The sequence below is a fragment of the Cucumis melo genome, chromosome 1 (genome assembly GCF_025177605.1).
Source record: "Cucumis melo cultivar AY chromosome 1, USDA_Cmelo_AY_1.0, whole genome shotgun sequence".
Classification (NCBI taxonomy): Eukaryota; Viridiplantae; Streptophyta; class Magnoliopsida; order Cucurbitales; family Cucurbitaceae; genus Cucumis; species Cucumis melo.
In genome coordinates this window covers 34,978,732-34,999,732 of record NC_066857.1, presented here as the reverse complement: position 1 = coordinate 34,999,732, position 21,001 = coordinate 34,978,732, and the positions used below count along the sequence as shown (strand labels likewise).

Genomic DNA, 21,001 nt, shown 5'->3' with positions numbered 1-21,001 from the left:
GTCATTGGATGATATATTATTTTCTTTATTTCGTAGTTTTTATGCAAGTAAACAATTGAGCACAAAGAATTATAAATAGTCGATTTTTCTTTAAAGTAGTTATAAACGAGAAATAATACATTAAAATATGGAAAAAATGAAAAAAAGAAAAAGATGATAATAATAAAAAGATATACACGTGAGAATATAGTTGATGAAACTTCATTTTTACTATTCTTTCAAAATTAAACTTATATCTTCCTATTCAGCTGTAATTTGCCAACTAAAAAGATAACATTCGACATTAAAGATGCATAAGGGTGGGTTGAGTTGGGGTGAAGGTTTTTTCGTACCAATTTGGTTGACTACTCAAAATTAGCGGTGGTAGAAAAAACTAAAAACACCGTTTAAAAGGATATGTTTTTTTAGAAATTATTCTTCAAAATTAGTAAAAGAACCCATTCAACACAAAAGTAGAGATAACAATAAAAACTTAGATTTAAAAAAAATGAAAAATTGAGAACCAAACCATTGGTTTTATTCTTTATTGGCCATTCGTTTGGATTTCTTATCACCCCTAACTCGAATAATCCAAACATGATCTTTATCTGCTTAATTAAGCTTGGTTCAATGATTTAATTTATTTACAAAATATAGCAATAATTTAGATTTTATCAATTATCAGAGTTTGACATTGATATAATTTAAAATCTTACTATATTTTGTACATATTTTTAGTATTTTATCATTTATAAAACTCAAAATTTAAGTATCGATTATCAACTATACCTCCTAAAATGCAATGAAATCTATAACAATTTTTCTAAAGCAAACATCTTAACTATCCCGAAAGAAAAACATAAAAGAAAATTCATATATGCATAGTCAACTAAACATTAAACAAAAATGGTAGGTTGGATAAACTAACAAAAAAAGAAAAAAAAAAAATCAATGGAGACCTAACCCAAACAAATAAAATAAAGAAAACTCGAACATACAAAAAGTAGAAAACATTTTAATGCACTAAATTCAATATTATATAATGATAAATAATTAGATACGTATCAAATGCAACCGAATATTATGATTAAACAAGATTTAAAACGTGATAAAAATATGGAGATAAAATATCGATTTCGATTAATATTCTTTAAAAAATAAAAATAAATAAATATTTAAGTTATAATTTATGATTTTTAAAGCAATGAAGATTTCTATTATTTATAATGCAACATTTTATTACCTATACTTTTTCTTTACCAATTTTTCAACTATGAAAATATTGACGAAATATCAAAATTTAGCACTCATAAGTAATCTTGATGGATATATGGAATCTAATTAAAAATAACACTATTTTTTTACTTTAAAAAAAGTATATATTCCCTCTCTTTCCATCGCGCTGCCGGAGACAGACCGGAGAGACTGAGCTCATTAGCTACACTTATCCGTTGAAGTTCATCGATGGCGGAGCCTCATAAGCAGGAAGAGCATTTCGACGTCCTAACCAAAACTGGAGAGAAGACTGGACTTTCCAAATCCAGGTATGATTTTCTTTACTATGCGGAGCCTCGTAAGCAGGAAGAGCATTTCGACCTCCTCTCATACATGTTCAATTGCTTCTCCGGTAATTTTAGACCGATTGATGAAGTTCCTTAGTTTCCAAATTGTCATCCATATCCACCACGACGGGGGGATAGTGATGATTGTTGGCCTTTTGGTTGAGTTATTAGATGAAGTTCGTGTTTGACTTCCCCTGAACCTGTTGGTTTTCTAGCTTCCAGCGTAAAACTCAATTCCATCAACTGCCAAGTGCTAGAACATCGAAGAATTCATTAACCCATTATCTGTTGTATTTTAGTTTTGTATTCTGTTAGCTGTTAGTCTCTTTTTCTATTAGAGTATGAAGGCAAGTTGTTGGAAGTCTCTGTGAGTCCTTATGCATATTGAGTCTGCTTGTCCCTTCTTCTAATAATATCAAACAAAGAACCAAACCTTCTTAGGGATTTTGAGCTTGCACAATGGATGGGGAAAGAACGAGAGATTGAAGAGACTGGAGATCAAGCAAAATAAGGACACAAAAATTTTATAAAAGAAAGTTCTTGATCAATCAAGTTCTGAAGGGATTGTAAACGTTTGTCTTCGTAACTAGGAGAAAGAACAACCAACTGCTGTGAAGATGAGAGATGGCAGCTCCCCAATCTTTTGATTAAGGAGGGCCTTCTGCGATCAAAAGTGGAAGAAGTAGTTTGATGAAGATCATAAACATCAGTGGAGGTCTTTCTCCTTCGTGTGTGATCATGGTGCCTTTTTATTGCCAACTATTAGAGTGGCTTAAGATCCATTGGGTTTCGTCTGTCTTGTACCTTTCGCAGATCGTTTGGGAAAAGAAGTTTGTTAAAAAAGGAAAACAGAGAAAAGAAATAAGAACTCACCATATGATTATTTTTACTAAACAAGCTAAATATTTCTCCATATCTGTTATAAATAATTTACTTGACAATGCAGGGGCGATGTTCATAGAGATGGGGACTACCATCGGGCTGTTCATGTGTGGATTTTTGCTGAAAGTACACAAGAATTACTTCTCCAACTACGTGCTGACTGCAAGGATTCATGGGCTGGGTTGTGGGATATATCCAGTGCCGGTCACATATCTGCTGGTGATTCATCACTTGAGACTGCTAGGTACTTGTCATCATTTTTCACTTCACTGATCAGTTACTGCTCCTGTTTTAAGTTGTATGACTGCAAAGAAGCTTCTGCCAAAGGTACAGGCATGCTTTATTGATGCTTTCAACTTTGTCAACGGAGAAATAAGACTGCAGAAAATAACCTTATGAAGTGCGTTGCCAAAATCAAGGAGTTGACTGAATCCTGTACAATGGTTAAATGAATGTTTTATGCATGATAACTAAGATGGTTTTTCTGGACTTCCCTTAGTTCCGATACATTCTTAGCATACAAGATAGCAAACTAAATAGCTGGATTCCAATTCTGAGCATAGTTTGGTTTAAATGTTTTGAACCTGCTTTGCTCAAGAGACTTCTCAGTTGTGCCAACTCCCCGGCTTATTTGATCATTATTCTTCTAGTGTTATTTCCACAAATTGGGATGCTTTTATTATTGTTTGTGTTTGTTTGGTTAATTAATTAATTAATTTATTATTATTATTTTCCTTTTCTCTTTGTTGTTTCCTTTCACTACTTTGAGAGTTTGCGTCCTTGTGCATTTTTTGTTTTCTTTTATTATCAACGAGAAGTTAATATCTTGTTAAAAAAATATATCTGCCGGGTATTTTCTTCTCCTCTTAGGCTACTAGATAAATACTATGGAAAGGTTCACAATTTTGGTCTCGAAATGACCTGATTAATCTTGGTTACCTGTTCAAGGCTTTCAGCTTTTCTTTTTGACTATTTTCCCTGGCTTGGGCCATATGACACCATTTGTTAGTTTTGAATTTCGATTTTCTTGTGTTTTATTTTATTGCTTTCTGAATCATTTACTGAAAGAATAACAAAGGAATCTACACGTATTCTTTCAGGAGGGAGCTTCAAGAAGAGCTTGGCGTCATTCTTCCAAAGGATGCATTTGAATTGATATTTATTTTTCTCCATGAGACGTGAGTGGATAGTAACCATGATAAAATTAGACATAGCATGTGATGTGGTTTATTATATCCTTCTTTTATTTCTCAAATAAAGAATTTTGTAGCTACGTTTCTATTTGTGATCCGCTTAATGCAAACACATGTTGTCGTGTTTGTTTGTTTTTAGAGAAATAAAAAATTACACCTTTTGTCCCTAAGAGTTGGATTTGATATTATTTTGTTCTTCGAGTTTTGAAACTTAGACATTTTATTTTTTTATTTAAAGAAAACAAAGAGTTGACACCTCTATTAGATGTTATTTCTTCTAATATAGTCTTGGATTGATGTACAGCAGCACAAATGGTGGACAATTCATCAATAATGAATTTGAGGACGTGTATTTGGTAACAACATTGGATCCAATCCCTTTGGAGGCTTTTACTCTTCAGGTTGGTGGTAAATCATTTACTATCTATAAAAGGAGTCTATATCTTTGTTTTTTCCTACAATAAAAAGGGTTAGAAAAATCATGGGTTATAAAAAAAGGACATGTATTTGTTTTCCAATTGTCTCGATTAGAAATACTTTAAGCTTAGTGTGCTAACTCTAATTTAATTCCTTTTGTGTTCTCTAGTTGGAGAGCCGAAAAAGGTGTGAATGACGAAAAAATTTGTGGGAGCGTTTTTGTAATTGGGGTCGGGAGGGGGAAAATTATTTTTTGTGATTGTAGCAAATTTTCACTTAGTGAATTTATTTTTTGTTCGTGGTTTTTCTCCAGGTTGGGAGTTTTCATATAAATTCTTATGTTTTCGGTTTTCTGCTTATTCCTGCGGTAGAATTGGGAGGTTTTCCCCAACCTGGATTGGTGTTATCTTTGAAGTTGAGGATCGTGAAAATTAACTTTTAGGTTATGACCATAATACGTTAGAAACTGAACTGTATGAGACAGGGAATGTATATTTTGCTTTAAATTTGATGTAGGAATCAGAAGTGTCTGCTGTTAAATATATACATTATTTGGAGTATAAGAACTTACTTGCAAATGAAGATCCTGAGTATGTCCCATATGATGTAAATGCACAACAATATGGTCAACTTTTTGACATAATTGCACGAAGGTACGTTGTTGACAAGCTTGATATTCTCAATTAGTAGATATTACTTTCTATATTTATGAAATTTGTATCATCCAATTTTCAAACAAAAAAATGATGATCGACCTCAATTGAATAGGATTCCAATCTAGAGTTGTTCTGTGTCCTTGTGTTCAAATGGAAAAATGGTGAAATTGATCTTTTCAAGGATGAAATGTAACAATATAGTAAAAACATCGGCATTTTATCTTTTTTTCTAGAAAAGGAAATGTGATTTTCAATGTAAAAAGACATAATCCCAAAGTACATAAAGATAATACAAAGAATAATCAATCCTAAGGATAATCAGGTGCACGTGTGCATTTCAACTAGGTTGACATCCCTAAGCACCTTCATCATTTCTTAAAACAACTGTTAAGCTTATAGAATGAATTAGAGATGAAACAAAATAAGACAAATGAGAACAATATACCTCAAACTCAAAACTCAACTCTTTACTACAGTTAAGCTGGAAAACTAAAAAAATTCTTATAAAAAAAATAAAATCTGGCAAAGTAAGAGCATGTCAATTTAAACTTAAGTCTTGAATGGAGAATTCTTCAAAAGGCTTGGATAAGGTGCACCAAGATGAAGCATTCAGGCGAGCTACTTCAGAATGGTCCATCTATCCAAGTTTCTTCTAGAAGTAATAAGAGATGAAACATTTTTGTTTACCTTCTTTGCCTGTTATCAAACTTTTTTAAGAAAAATATTTATTTTAAAAAAACTGATTTAAGCATATCTCCTGAATGCTAAATGCTTCAAATTCTTTGCTAAAGGAACACCAGACTGAAGTGTTATGAGTGGCCGAGTCAAAAAAGTCTAACCACCGCATCTCCTTGTTGTGAAAAGTCCTTTGATTCCTTTCAAACAGTTCAGCAAACAAGACTTTAACCATGTTTTGCCATTGATATAATGAAGAGATAATCTCAAATTTCATCAAGTCCAAACCAATGACCAAAATAGATCAGAACAAAGGATGGAGACACACCCAAAGACAAAATTCTACCATCTTAGAAGATGATAGGACTTGTACGACCAACATATAGAACTATTGGTGGATACACCTCATTAGTAAAAGATTTTCCTACTTCAAATGGATAATACTAATTGGTGGAAAGACCCTATTGCCTCATTTGTTTTCCATATTTTAATATCCTAAGTTGTAAAGGATTTATGCTAGCCTTGTTTGTCTTAGTTTGTTGGATATGATTAGAGTGCTAAAGGGTGCCAATCTAATTGGGATGTTATGTTGCACCTACTAATCCTTGGGTTTTTCGCTCATTGTATAATTCTCTTGTACTATGAGCTTTAATCTCATTTTTAATCAATGAATGAGATTTGTTTCCCTTAAAAAAAATCTGGTAAAAAGTCATTGGTGTGTGAGACCATACAATTGCGTGTAATCAGGACTAGAAAATTGAAAAAATTACTTGAGATAATGTAGCTAATCCCAACTAAAAATAGAATTTTCTCGAAATGGGGGAAACAACAATTTCTCCCTACCGAAATTTCAAGGTTATTGCAAAATTTTCCCTATGGCTTTGCACAAAGCTTTAAGCTGCTAGACCTTTCTTGATTTTGGATTGACAGTTATTTCTGTACACGACCCCATTTCCTCCTGTAAATCTACTTAGGTACAAAGTTGACAACGTGGCACGGAGTTTGAGTCTACAAAAGCAATTGCAACGCTATGCTTCTGTTTCACTTAATGTTGAGGTAGCTGTTGTTTTGAATTTTTAGACTTTCTGACTTGTGTCAGAAGATGCTTATGCGCTTCATCTCTAATATTTGACTTTAACGATTATGATTTTGCTTTTTCTTAATTTTAGAGAAGGCTTTTTATTTATGAAATAGGAAAAATATCTAATTACGAATGTTAAGGTTTATTGTAAGTACATTGTTTATTTGTTTTTACTAAGAAATGAAATTATCATTGATCAACATTTTCAAATGAATAGAACTCCCCTGGGTAGATGGTTATGTATGCCCAATGAATGAATTCAAGCTACTTAGAAACAAGTAGTTATAAAGAGGGAAAAATTTATGCAAAATCAAATGGAGGGGACATGCACTTTGATGGGCATTGGAATAAACTGTCCCTAAGTGAAGTATATATGCCAACAAGTAATATAAATGGACAAAGTTCAAGTATCAAATCCCAAGGAAATGAAGTACAAATAATCAATTAAGCAAAAGAAAGGCCTCTAAATTTGCAACCAAATGGCAACAAAAAGTGATTGGAGTTTGTTGCATGCTTTTGAAATAAAGAAGATGGCTAGATATTATATTAAATTTGCCATCACCTATCGGCCTGCTTTTGGATCCATTGGTAATTTAGATGGTACAAGAGCATGTCGGTTCAAGAGGTCATGTGTTCAAACTCCTGTATTGTTGTTTCCTCCTTGATTTAATGTTTTTAAACAACTTAGACGTGGAAATACTGATATTGGAACAGTAATTTGTCTATTCTTAGTACAAACAGGAACTTAGAAATTGCAAGGGTATTTGTTTGAATTGGGCGGCATTTTTTTCTTCAGTTTAGCTTATTTTATATTTCGTGTCTTAGAATGATGTTCTTGATTATTATGTTTGTCTCATGATTTACTTTGAATATGCCGTTTCCTTGTACTTGGAAAATTAGTCCATTTTCATTAATTCAATGAAAAGTTTTATTCCTTTTTTTTCTAAAAAAAATTGGAAAATAAAAATACAGTGATCCGTTGAAGTAACTCAGTCCTTATGTTGACCGGGTTCTAAAGCTATTTTACAACATTTTTTATTATCTGGTTTTGTTATTTTTCCACATTTGTCTTAAATAATGCGTGTGTTTTCTTCTTTGTAGTTGACAGGGCTTTCAGATGCAGATAAAGGGGCTCTGGATTTACTAATCAAGGCTGCGGCCATTATGGATGAAATATTCAACCTGCAGGTCTGCATATACATTTTATTAAATAATCTTGTAGGGGAGACTTTTACAGCTTGCTTTCTTTAATTTTGTAAGCCTAGGAAACATACAATATTTGGTTAAAGTGTTGGGTATAAAAGATCTGCGCTGTTCTTTGATTAAAAGAATAATGCTCATCTCATGGTTGAAAATCCCTTTCCTTCATGGACTCCAATCACAAAATTTTAGTTATGTGATCGGATGTATTTCAAGAGACACTGATTTTCTTTTTTGTGATGTGAGCAGACAATATTTGACACAATTTAATATTGTTATACACACATACATATATGGCTGACATAATTTAAGCAGGATGTTTTGAAATGGAACATGACTTTTCGTTGAATTAATGAAATGAAATTAATGCTCAAGATACAAAATAGGAAACACAACGAAAGACTAATAAACATGTGAAATCCAAAAACAGTGGAAGAACTCAGCAAGAAAAATAGACTAAATTACTAACTAACTGATAGAAAAATAAATTAATGCATTCGACTTTTTCAAGGATGATATTTTAAGCCTGTATAGACTGGTCGTCAGGGCATATTTATCAATTTCTAGTTTTTGTAATTATTCACTAGGTTTTTTTTCACTCCCTTTTTCAAAAAGAAGAAGAAGAAGAAGAAGAAGAAAAAGCTATGAAACTGATTTGTTCTTTAAATTGTTGATTGATAGTGAAGACTTTGTCTAGAATTTATCATTTCATCTTATTATGTTCAGGTTTGGTACAGTAATCCATATTTAAGAGACTGGTTGGAGAAGCATGCTGCAGCATCACAGTTAGATAAACTGAAGTGGGCCTATTATCTGATTAATAAGACTCCATGGTATGTCTTCTGCAAATGTCATAGTTTCTGAACGTGCTCTTCTGATTCTGTATGTTCCTAGTGCAGTGTCGGAGGTGGGCTTGATTAAAGTTGTTGCTTTCTGTATTATGCACTGCTAAATCTTAATTTGTTTGAATTTTTTTCGATGATGAAGTCTTCTCAGTTATTTTGCTTTCTTAAATTATGTTTATGGATTTGTTTCCACCTCTGTAAATACGTTTCATTTTCAACAGGTCTTGCCTTGATGAAAATGAGGCATATTTGACTACTGCAGATTCGGCAATAAAGTTGCTTCCTGAAGCCACTAGGCGAGTTAGTGGGTGGAAGGGCCTGGAATACAAAGCAGCATTTCCATCTCAAAAACCTCCTGGTGCAAATTTCTACCCTCCTGACATGGACAAGATGGTATGCAATATACTTGGCTTGATTAGGACATAAATTGATATGCATTCATATAAAAGGAAAAAAAAATGATGTAAGATGCAGCGAGTGCAACTTCTTGTTACAATCTTGTAGGAATTCACACAATGGAAGGACAGTCTACCGGAGGACCAACAAAACATTGTTGCAGGATTCTTCAGCGTCATTAAAAGACATAGTGAATCTAATTCAGACAGTAGTAGTCCTGGTAGCATAAACCATTTGGAGGGTCCTAAATATGATTTGTATAATGTACCTTTTTCCCAAGAATATAATTCTTTTCTATCAAAAGCTGCTGAGTTATTACGTAAAGCAGGAGATAGAACTAGCTCTCCCAGGTAAAATCTTTCTCAATTTTACGTTTTACTTTTATTTTCTTAATATCTGAATCTATATTATTGTGCTCACTATGTTTTCTTTTCTTTCTATAGTTTGCGGAGATTACTGCATAGCAAGGCCGATGCGTTCCTCTCAAATGATTACTATGAATCCGATATTGCATGGATGGAATTGGTTAGTTTAGCAAGTTTGTTACATTTTCAAAGTCTTGCGCAAATGCATTATATATCTAGTTAATTTGTTCGTCATGGATTGCTTGCAATGGGGATCTTGAATGGGGATGTATAGGAATTTCTAGATACATTTCTCATTGCCCTATATCAGTTGAACTTTTCCCCCCTTTTTTCCTCATATGAAACAAAGAATGGGATATATCTAAAGCACCGAACCAGGGAACAACTTAGGGGCTGGGGGACGAGGGGACCCCCACCTAAAATCTACAAAAGTGAAATAAACCTACAAATGAGAATAACCTTCCCACTAACCTACAAATGAGATCCCCACCCATTTTACTTCTAAATCGCTCACTATCACCTTGTTTCTTATGGAAACAATAAGAACACATCCCTTTATAAGAATGTTTGGAAAGGTCTCATTCCCAAAAAGATTCAATTCTTCCTATAGGAGGTCAGTTATGGTAGCATCAACAAAACAAATGTTCTTATCAAAAAGGCTCATTAGATTGTGCTGGCCTTAAATTGGGTGATTTTTGTGTTAGATGACATTTAATTAAATTTTTCTTCACCCATCAGCTTAAACTTTTGGATCAATTAATTATTTAAGATGGTACCAGAGCAAGTTGGTTCAGGATGCCTTGTGTTCAAACCCCTACATTGTTGTTTCTTTCCAATTGAAATTTATTTCCACTTGTTGGGTTTTCTTCATATTTTGAGTCCAAAAAGTGAGGGGAGTGTTAAATGATATATAATTAAATTTGCCTTCACCAATCAGCTTAAGCTTTTAGGTCAATTGGTTTTTTTTAAAACGAAAACGGAATTTTTTATTGATATAAAGAAAAAAGTGTACAAAGTACATCAATAATAGTAGGATCAGCAATTGCACCCAGACATCTATACTAGGTTAATACCCTCTTAGCACCCTTATCACATCCCAATATATTCCGATATCAAGAGATGAAACACACAAACTCGGGAAATCAAAATGCAGTAAGCTAACACCACCCTTACAAAGCCGAGAGAAATCCGGCCCAAAACCCAATTACAAAAACATATAAAAACAAACGAAACACTAAACATCCTGCTGAAAAAAAGAGATCCAATTAAGGATAATCTCCTGCACGGAATAACCCTCGAATTCTTTAGAAAGGGAACACCACAAGGAAGCATGGATCCATGCTGTCTCCAAAATCCTTGGGTCAATTGGTGATTTAAAACTTTTTCATCAATGTGACAAGTTCATTATGTACTTATTAGTATTTTGTGATTATGCCCTATCTTTTTGGGAAAGAACTATCATACTTCAACTATCAAGTAGTCTTCCCAAGCGACCCTTTCATTCTATCGAATATGCTCCTTATTGGCCTTCTTTCAAAGATAAGAGGGTAATCTTATGGACTTTCATCATCAAAGCCTACTTTTGGCTTATGTGGAACGAACAGAATTATTGCAAATTTCACTCACTTCTTTGATCACCTTTTGTATACATCGGCCACTGGGTGTAAATTTGCCCATTTTTTTGTCAGCACAACCTTTCTTCTCTTATTTCTCAATGGAATAGCATCATGAAGCATATTGTATGCGATTTCAAAGAATTTTGATGTTCAACATATTCTCAAATATTCTTTGATTTCTTGAGCCTGATTTTTGTTTATTTGTTTATTTTCGGGTTGAACACTTTGAATTGCCAAAAAGCATGAATTCGTTTGTTTTTGCAATTTGCTTGAGATAATAAATATCTTAGAATGTGAGAAGCAGTTCGCAATGCTAAAAACATATTCACATTCTTCAATTGTTCTGAAAAAGTAAATGTTTATACCAAAGCATGTTTCTCCTATAGTTGTTTTACATTTTCTTTTTTTCTTATTGTTGAATTATTTAGCTTAAGATAGAGCTATGTTATAATAATGGGAAGGAAAAATAGAATGATCCCTAAAAATATATTGATTTTTCTCGAACTCGGGACTCTTAAATCACCAATTCACCGAAAAACTTAAGCTCATAGGTGAAGACAAATTTCATATATCTAACATTCTCCCTCACTTGTGGGCTTAAAATATCAAGAAATACCCAACAAGTGGAAATAAACAACAATACATGAGCTTGAACACATGACTTCCCTGAACCATCTACTTTGATACCATTTTAAATCACCAATTCATCTGAAAGCCTAAGCTCATAGGTAAAGGCATATTTAATATAATATCTAATAGGGACTACATCCCCTCTTCTACGATTGCAGGTTCTTCTATGATAGAGATTGCAAAAGACCCTTAAACTCGTGCTACAAATCTCTTGAAAAATAGCCCAACATGAACCATTTGGTTCTTTTGCCATAAACCCTCGTGACTTTGCTTTTAGTACTATTCAAAAGACCTCATGCTGGTGGAGATAATTGTTCTCACTTATATAACCCATGATCACTTCCTTTCCTAACCAATGTGAGACTTTGTTTGCATTCCTAATAATATTAATTTATCATTGTCTCATTTGATCTATCTAATTATTAGAATTTAATAATGAAATGTAATTGGGTTGAGTATTACCAGCACCTAGTATATATTTGTTTTCGTATTCTCTGTTTAAATATATGTCTTCAAGTTCTGCAATAGATTGCATGTTTCCAATATTAACAATGTATGTATGCAAGTATTAGACCATTTGAAGTTGGTGTTCCTTTTCTCACACATTGTGTATCTACCCCCTACAAAAACTGATGTGAACTTTTAATTGATACTCCTTAGTTCTTTCCTAATTTTGGTGTCTTTGATTGTAGGACTCTAAGTTGGATGTTACCATTGGTCCATACGAGACCTATGAAGATACACTTTTTGGGTATAAGGTACCTATTAACTCATTAACTCAGCTATATATTTTGCTAAGACATTGATGGCTTTTACCTTATTGGAATAAGCTTGATTAAGCCAGCCATATCTTTGCTTGGTGGCTTGAAATTCTTTTGGAAACTTTCTTTTCCTTAAAACAATTTTTTTGAAAATTGGTCGGAAAGGAATCAACACATTTTTCAAGATAAGTCTCTACCTTGGTTTGTTCGCTTTGAAGCTGCTCGAGCTAAAGCTTCCTCTTGGTGTTCTTTATCCAAACTTTTTACTGAATATTATTATATTCAAGACTTATGTTTATACTGGAATGCGTTTATTTTACAAGTTTAAGTATTTTGTATTGTTCCTTGTATTATTCTTAAGTGTACTTGGCATGTTTTATTTCGTTGCTTTATGTTAGAAATAATGGGCTTATGTCATGTTGAAAGCCCAAGGATAGTTACGTTATTTACTTTGCCCTATTTTTATTCAGTTAATTAGACTCGTATTGCCTATAAATACTTCCTCATTTACCTTTATGAGTATTAGAAAATAATAAAATTATCATCACCGTGGTTTTTCTCCTGTATGAGGGTTTCCACCTACTTTCAGTACTTTATATTTTAAGCATTAGCCTCTTTCCATTAATTGATGAAGTGTCATGTTTTTTTTTTCTTTTTTAAAGAAAAATGTTGATTATTTCCTTTTTTTTGTATTATATTTTTTTGTATTTGTTGTATTATATTTGCCAAATTTATTTTTTCCTTCTTTGTAACGGGTTGTTCTTCTATTTAAGAAAACCCTTCTCTCTTTGTGAAATACAAGTATATTATTTTGGCAAAAAATAATGGACCTAATTAGTAATTTATTTGATACTAATTTTATGTATCAAACTTCAATCTACTGGTTTTCTAAAACTACCGGTTGTCAATTTACATCCTTCATATATTGTTGATGCCAAAGTTTTGGATTGCATTAGGCTACGTTTGAAGCTTTCATTGGAATTCGGGATGATAAAGGAACAGCTCAAGTAAAATTTTTTGGTGACAATTTGCAGGTTTTTTTTTTTTTTTTTTTTAACTGTCCAAGCCACCATATATACCTATTTATATTAGTTTTCTCGCTATCTAATACACATCCAAGTTTCTTATACAAAAGAAAAAAAAAGTTGATTTTTCTGATCTTCTCTCAGGAAAGAGCGAAGTTTTTTCTCCTTTGGGAAATAGTTCTAATGAAGCTTTTATTATAGGTCTTGGAACAGAATCTTCCTATGGACGATGCATACAAATCAAAAGATGTTAGTGCTGCTCCCATTCGTGTTGTTCAGCTTCTCTACAATGCTGGGGTGAGTTAATTTTTCACGATTTTCACAAGTTCACATAAAACGTTTGTTCATTTATTTTATAAGGTGTGTTTTTCCGTAGTTTTATGTACAGGAGTTTTATACTAAAAAAAATTGAACCGTGATGTATATCTTGTATGCTGTCTACCACATTGTTTTAAACGAAGTCTTACAATAACTAGCAGAATATGTGCATTACAAAAAATGATATTTATATAGAGAAGAGATGATTGGGATTTAAGTGTTGTTGGCTCTTCTATTACTTTCTACCGAAAATCACCACAACATAGCACAAAAGCTACGTTGTTCAATCATTCCTTATCTCATCAAGGTAGAGGAAAATGAAAAATTCAAAAGGTTATCTTGCTTAAACCAAAGAGGCAAAAACCATAGGCACAAAGATGGAGAATCTAAAGATGATTCCATCTCTCACTAGCATCAGTACGAGATACCATCGTCATGGATTAACGAAAAAGGAAACAAGCCTTTTCATTAAGACAGTGAAATGAGGCTAATGCTCAAAGTACAAAGAGAGGGTAGAACAAATATCTAAGGATCAGCAAGTCCACCCAAGCATCTCAAGTCCATCCAAGCATCTCAACTAGGTTGACACCTCTCCCTAGCACCCACATTACATCTGTAATTGAACTAAGCAATTAGACACCAAGAAGCAAGGAAGAAAGTACGCTGAGATTGACTAATACAAACTGTTACAAACGGGGCTCCGATACAAATAAAGAAAAACACGCCTTTCTATTGAGGAATAGCTGAAACAGCAGGAACGACATCAACTGCTTGGACTGAGGATTCATTTGAAGCTCCAACTTCTGAAAGAAAAGTGACTGCTGAAAGAGACCTCTTCGTGGCTTCAGGAAGAAGGAATTCAAACAAGAAACTCTGAATGCATTCCAAAATTATGTGAATCTACTCCATCTTTCATTATCTCATTCTTTTAGTTTTCTAATTCAAGATCAAATTCAAACTACGACTGCAACGACAGAAACTTCTGCTGGAAGAGCTACCGCTGCTCCTGCTCAACAGAACTAAGAACTCCAAAAAAAATTGTGCAAAACAGAACCGAACAGCAACTATAACTAGCATGCTGGAAAAATGAAGGCCTTCTGATTTAGACTTAGATCTTGTCGCTTGTAACTAAAAATAGAGGGCCACAGAAAGACTTCATAATTGTTTGAAAAAAACAATCTTCTATTGAGCTTTAGAAGCAAGCTGGGATTTAATCAAGAGCAACTCAAATATATGAAAGTATTGAAACTCTGATATCACTACCAAATAAGGAGATGAAGGTGGTACGTAAGCATCAGATAATTTCAATTGAAGCTATATTGAAAAGCCTCTCGATAGTCTCCTCTTTGAACATCTATTACCTAAGAGTTCTTGTCACTTGACTTACCTTGGTTTTTAATTATGGTGAGTTGGAGGTTTGTTTATTTCTCTACTTTTTTTTGGTTAAATTCTTCGTTAAAACCCTAATCAGCAAAATCTTATTTGTTCTCGCTCTGATAATGTCATTAAATAAAACCATGATTGCAATGATAAATCATGTTTCGAAGATAGAAAATTTTATTAGATGATATAATATTAAATTTGTCTTCACCCATCAGTTTATGCTTTTGGGTCCATTAATTATTTAAGAATTTTTTTTGGGTAATAGACAATCTTGGATAAAAATTCATCTTTCTTGTGGTATGATTTTCTTTATCTAACCAAGATTCTTTTATTTTTCTTTTTGAGAGAATATGATTGTAATTTGTACTATCATTTACTTATTGACTTGTCCGTTAGAGTGATTAAGTTTATGCCTTAAAGCTGCTTAAATATTATTATTATTCTTACTACTATTATTATTATTTTAGATGAATTCAAATATGTTGCAGTTTGGATTTGTACTATACTTTGAATAAGAAATATTGGAACCAATCATAAATGGCTACGTCATTTACTAAAATAATTGAATTTGGGGTTAACTAAAAATTGATCAAATTTCTCCGAAAATCTCGTGTGAACAGTACTGCTTGGTTCGGGTTGTCTCCTTTTCTTTTTTTCAAGTTTTTTTTTTATTGAATTTCTATTTATGAATGATTGTGTGTTAATATTGTTTGTGTTTCTTTTTAGTTTTAATATTGGGAACTTGCATTAGATACAAAAAAAAATTAGAAAAAAACAGCCCGTAACACCTCTTATTTGTATTATATTGCAAATATGAAAAGTAATTAGATATATCAGAGGGCTATCCACTTTTAAATTTACTACTTTTGCAATTTAGAAAATGTGGTGACATGGACCCTATTATTATAATATTTGTAATAGGTATTTTTCCTATCGAACATATTGAATAATTATGATATTGATATTTTCTCAAAATTAAAATTGTATAAAAGCTTATAAAGCTCAAACGGATATCCTATACCAAATAGAAAAGAAAAATCAATTCAAGAATGGAGAGCTCAAATAACCCTATCTCGAGGGATTGTGTTGAACTTCCCACATTAGAAAAGAAAACTTCACAATGTTAACTACATATGTTACTCCCCTCATTGTCAATTAATTTTGAAATAAAACTCTATATTTATCTAATATTCTTTTTTTCATATTTCATTTTCAAAATTTATGTTAGGATTGTGGATCAAAACTTTTATCAATCACATCTGTTTTTATTCGGCACAGGAAACAATAGTTTGGTACATATTCTTACTCTTATAGAGGCTAACAATGCTGAATTGAGAATGATCATCCACTCTCTGCATGAATTGTTCAATACTTTAGTTTAGAGAGGCAAACCTGCTAGTCTATAAAGTAGCTCTGTCAGAAGTTGAGGTTAATTTGTTGGCGTTCCGACAGGATGTGAAGGGTCCTCAGACTGTTGCTTTCAATTTGCCTAATGATGAGCGAATCGTAAAAGACCGAGGAACATCAATGGTCATGCTTAAGAATGTCTCAGAGGCCAAGTAATGTATCTTTTCTTAGTCATGGATTAATTTCTATCATTTTATCTCGACTGTGGGTTTTCCCTTATTGGAAATTACTGGACATATAAAGCTATGCTTGTTTTCACATTTTCTAGGTTCAAGCATATTCTTCAGCCTATTGCTGATGTTTGCATTACAAATGAACAACGTGAATTTGTGGATTTCGATTCATTCTTTACTCACACAATTTGCCATGAGTGTTGCCACGGCATTGGACCTCATAGCATAACACTTCCAAACGGTAAAAAATCAACCGTGAGATTGGTTAGTACCATAAATTTTCTGTTTGATATATTTAGTTTTATGACTGGATACGAATGTTGCTCTTATATTGGGATACAACCTTTGTTTCACATGCTGCCCTCATTTTTTTTTTAAAGTATAAAAAATTGATCATGACTGTTTTAAAAAAAAAAACACTGTTAATGAATGGAGCACCTCTGTACTAGATTTGTCTAGATTCTATCTAGTGACTATTGTTTTTAAGAATATGTTCAAGTACGAGTTTAAAAGAGAGAGAGAGAGAGAGAGAGAGAGTTGAGGATTTAAATTTTTGAATTGGTTAGTAAAGAAATTATGTTGTAAATTTTATCGGTTGTGTAATAAAAAAAAGGTTGAACGCATTTGAAAAATGGAAATGATATAGTGTTCATTCTTCACATGGCTATTCTTCATAACTGAAAAACAAGATGCCTATTTTCAAACTTTCTTGACCTATCTCGTAATTCTTAAGATTGGAAATTTTGTTTATTCTTCTGCAATTTCATATTGTGAATGGAGACAATCTTGGCTTGGACAGAAAAACTGTTGCGCTGTTGGTTGTTGAATCTGTTTGGGATAGAGTCTAGATGTTTATTTTATTGGTATGTCCTGTGATTCCCAAGACTATACATTTCGCTTGTCTAAATAAATGGAGTTGTGCAATTTTTAGTTCTTTTCTAATTTTGTAGTCCTCGTCCTGTTGGATATAAAACTTGTTTTTAATTGGGGGAATTTGAAGATATCGCTTCAGACTCTGACATTTATTTTCTATTCCAGGTTTTATTGGGAACCTTTCTGGTTGTAATATCTTCTATTTATTTTTTGTTACAGGAACTACAAGAACTCCACTCAGCTCTGGAGGAGGCAAAAGCTGACATTGTAGGCCTTTGGGCTCTAAGGTTCCTTACCCTCCAGGTTGGTTGATACTTCGGTCATCCGACCTTAACTACAGTATTTTACAAAAGAAAAGAAAAATTCTTGTATTCTCTGATCATCTATTTACTTATTTTATATGTTGGAATCTCAATCAGGGCCTGCTACCAGGAGCATCATTGAAGTCCGTGTATGCTACTTTCCTTGTAGGATGCTTCCGGTCAGTACGATTCGGCTTATTAGAGGCTCATGGGTAAGCTGTCAATTGACATTGTTTCATCCATTTTTGTTTCCTCACCTAGCATCTTAGACTTTCGGTTTATTGGCAGAAAAGGACAGGCATTGCAGTTCAATTGGCTATATGAGAAAGAAGCCTTCGTTTTAAATCCAGATGAAACTTTTTCTGTTAATTTTGACAAGGTACAACACTAGACATGTTTAAATTTCATCTTCAAACGAGTTAGTTTTCATGAGTTGATTTGTACGAACCTTTTATCTTTCTTTTTAAGGTGGAAGATGCAGTTGAAAGCCTAAGTAGGGAGATACTAACCATTCAGGCAAGAGGCGACAAGGAGTCAGCAAAATTGCTTCTTCAGAAATACGGTGTCATGTCGGAACCATTGAAATTAGCATTGCACAATTTAGAACAAATCCAGGTAAACATTCACAAACCTCATAGATTGAACACCTTGGATTAATGATAATTTTAATATTTGATTGAGTTATGTTTCTAATTGAATATAGATTACTTAGTAGAACTATTTAATTTGAATCTATCAAGCTATTTCACCGTTTACATAAGTTGTGCCCTTAGATTCTTCATCCCTTATTTAGTGTCCATTTGACTTTTAAATTACTAATCAAACTTTACCTAATTTTTCCTTTAAAATTTTAAAAGCGCTTGATTTTGAAGGTAAAATGGACTATTTGAATGAAATGAATGATAGCAAGGTTTGAAGATAGGACTCTCTTATTTGAAGATTATGAATCAACCTAAGCTCACAATCGTAAATTTATTACTATATCAATATTTTACTAAGTTAATTCTATTCAACTAAACAATTTCAGGTACCTGTGGATATAGCTCCTGAATTTCCAGTTGCCAACGGAATATTGGGAAAGAAGCAATTTTGAAATGAGTATGATGATGGATTGATATCACAAGGCAATTGGAATATTATTATCGCTTGGTGTGCAATAATAACTTGGCTGTATCTTCCTTCCATCGTTGAGGAGTTATTTAAGAACATGCATTAATAATTTTTCATTTACCCATCCCATGGCTGTATTTATTAGTAGTATATACTTCTATACACACTCCTGTTTAGTATTTAACATGAGATTTAATGATATATTATTACTAGGGAATTCACACAGATGTCAGAATCAGCAAATACCCTTTGGGTTGGGTTGGGTAGATCGTAAAAAGTTTATCCAATTTTTCTATATTTAAATAGTTTGCTCAATTTTTTTTATACTTAAAAATCTCTCTTTTCCGTCGTCCTCCTTATCATCATCTACTACTACTACAAATAAAATGTCTACGAGCAATAAAAATTGTTTTCAAGTAGCTTTTGTTATTATTAGAGTTTCGCCATTTGATAAAATTCTTATTAAGAATAATTTGGACTAAATTGTTGCTTTCTTGTAATGATCGGGATCAAACTTGTAATTGGTAATCTAGAAAAAGAAAAAAAGAAAACATTAGTTGGCTTCTCCAATTAAAATCAAAATAGATTTGTGAAATGAAAATAAATATAATTATGTTTAGATTTGAAGATTAATGAGTACTTGGTGATTATAAGTTCTTTATTCTTCGACAGTATTTAAAATCACAGGCCAAATGTCAATTTATACTTATAAAATATTAAGGTTGTATCCTATTAAACCTTAATTTAATCGGTAATTATAATATCGATTTAAATTTTGAACTTTCGTGAATGTATTAATCTAAAAACTTCATACTATTAATCTAAGTTTTGAATATTTATATATATTAAAGATTGAACTTTCACGAATGTATTAAGTATATAAATTTAAACTCTCCGTTATGTTTCTTTTAAATATAATGTGTCAAAATCCATAGCTTAAATTCGTAAAATTATCGACTTCGAGTTTAAATTGATCAAGTTATTAAATTTAGATTTAAATCCATACAAAGTGAATATACATAGTCAAGAAAGTAATAATCAAGTTATGATGAGGGTTTTGATAATATATTTTTTTCATTGACCAAATTGGTTCTAAATTGAGACAGCTTATTCATTGAAATTAGGCTTTAATTTGAAGGCATGCATTTTACAAAGAGCATTCTACACAAACTACTTTTTACTTGACAAGTCTTGGATTTGAAAATTGATTTTGTATTTTGTTTGTTCTTCTTTATTCTTTATTAAATAGTGTATATATATATGTGTGTGTGTGTGGCTATAAATAAGTATATGGTCTCCTTTATTTTTCCTTCTTTACTACAATCAATAGACATAAAAGAGTTATTTTCTCTCATGTACACTCAACGAATTAATTAGAGTCAAAATTAGCATTGGAAGAATATTGAAAAATATCTACAACTTCCATTTTTGGTCACATTCATGATATTAACTTTTCCATCTATAATTATTTAATCCTTGAAAATTAAGTTTATAAATATTATTTTCTAACACTATATTTTTTGTTTTGGTATTTAATTTTACTTAGGTTCTCATAAATCAAATCAAGTTTTTGTAAATTATAAGTAAAACAATTTTTAAAAAATTGTTATTGATTTTAAAATTTGGGCTCAAACTTCGGTTTATATTATTATAAGAAATTGAGAAAAGAATAGACTTAATTTTTCAAAAAAACAAGTATTTATAAAACTAGACGTAAATGATTAGCGTTTTGATAATTTTATTGGCAAAATGGCATGATTGGTTTGTATTTGATTTATTCTTCCTTATCCTTTTATCAAAGAGTGTATGAAGGTTCTACGCTCGCTAGTCGATCACTATACTATCATAATCGATAGGCACGACACTCAACGAATAAGGACATGTTTGAGACTGATAGTTAGGATAGTAATTTAAAAAAAAGATATTTACGTACAATAGATTTTTAAACAATGAAATTTTCATTGTATATTTGGTATCAAACTCTTAAAATGATTTTTATATATTTAAAATTGACTTTTAACCATGATTTTCGGTCCCAAAAGTTATTTTAGATTTAGTTATCCAGATAGTAATTATATTTTCTATATGAAAAATAATTGTTTAACTATAAAAAAGATATATTTTTATTTATTTTATTATTAAATTCTTAACG

At 32.0% G+C, this 21,001-nt stretch overlaps 1 protein-coding gene across 3 annotated transcripts; it reads left to right on the top strand.

Annotated features, from left to right (window-relative positions):
* Positions 1-1,340: 1,340 nt before the first annotated feature.
* Positions 1,341-19,074, top strand: LOC103499854 (nudix hydrolase 3-like). Of its 3 annotated transcripts, none has more exons than XM_051088546.1 (21): positions 1,341-1,523; positions 2,488-2,667; positions 3,524-3,601; positions 3,921-4,017; positions 4,550-4,686; positions 6,339-6,420; positions 7,547-7,633; positions 8,372-8,478; positions 8,712-8,883; positions 8,995-9,236; positions 9,330-9,411; positions 12,190-12,255; positions 13,215-13,265; positions 13,485-13,580; positions 16,437-16,543; positions 16,660-16,828; positions 17,657-17,740; positions 17,857-17,951; positions 18,028-18,118; positions 18,208-18,354; positions 18,767-19,074. In XM_051088546.1, the coding sequence occupies exons 1-21, from the start codon at positions 1,444-1,446 to the stop codon at positions 18,830-18,832; spliced, it is 2,316 nt and encodes a 771-aa protein (XP_050944503.1). In that variant the 5' UTR covers positions 1,341-1,443; the 3' UTR covers positions 18,833-19,074. The 3 variants fall into 3 exon arrangements, with proteins under 3 accessions (XP_050944503.1, XP_050944506.1, XP_008461201.2); XM_008462979.3 differs by having other exon boundaries at positions 1,342-1,523; positions 13,215-13,292; XM_051088549.1 differs by lacking the exon at positions 13,215-13,265.
* The last annotated feature ends 1,927 nt before the right edge of the window (positions 19,075-21,001 follow it).

Bases quoted from the DNA above. Each gene is read 5' to 3' on its own strand.
- LOC103499854 (XM_008462979.3), top strand. From the start codon at position 1,444: ATGGCGGAGCCTCATAAGCAGGAAGAGCATTTCGACGTCCTAACCAAA. The intron at 4,018-4,549 runs GTTGGTGGTAAA...AATTTGATGTAG, and splicing joins TGGAGGCTTTTACTCTTCAG to GAATCAGAAGTGTCTGCTGT. The intron at 13,293-13,484 runs GTTTTTTTTTTT...CTTTTATTATAG, and splicing joins TTTTTGGTGACAATTTGCAG to GTCTTGGAACAGAATCTTCC.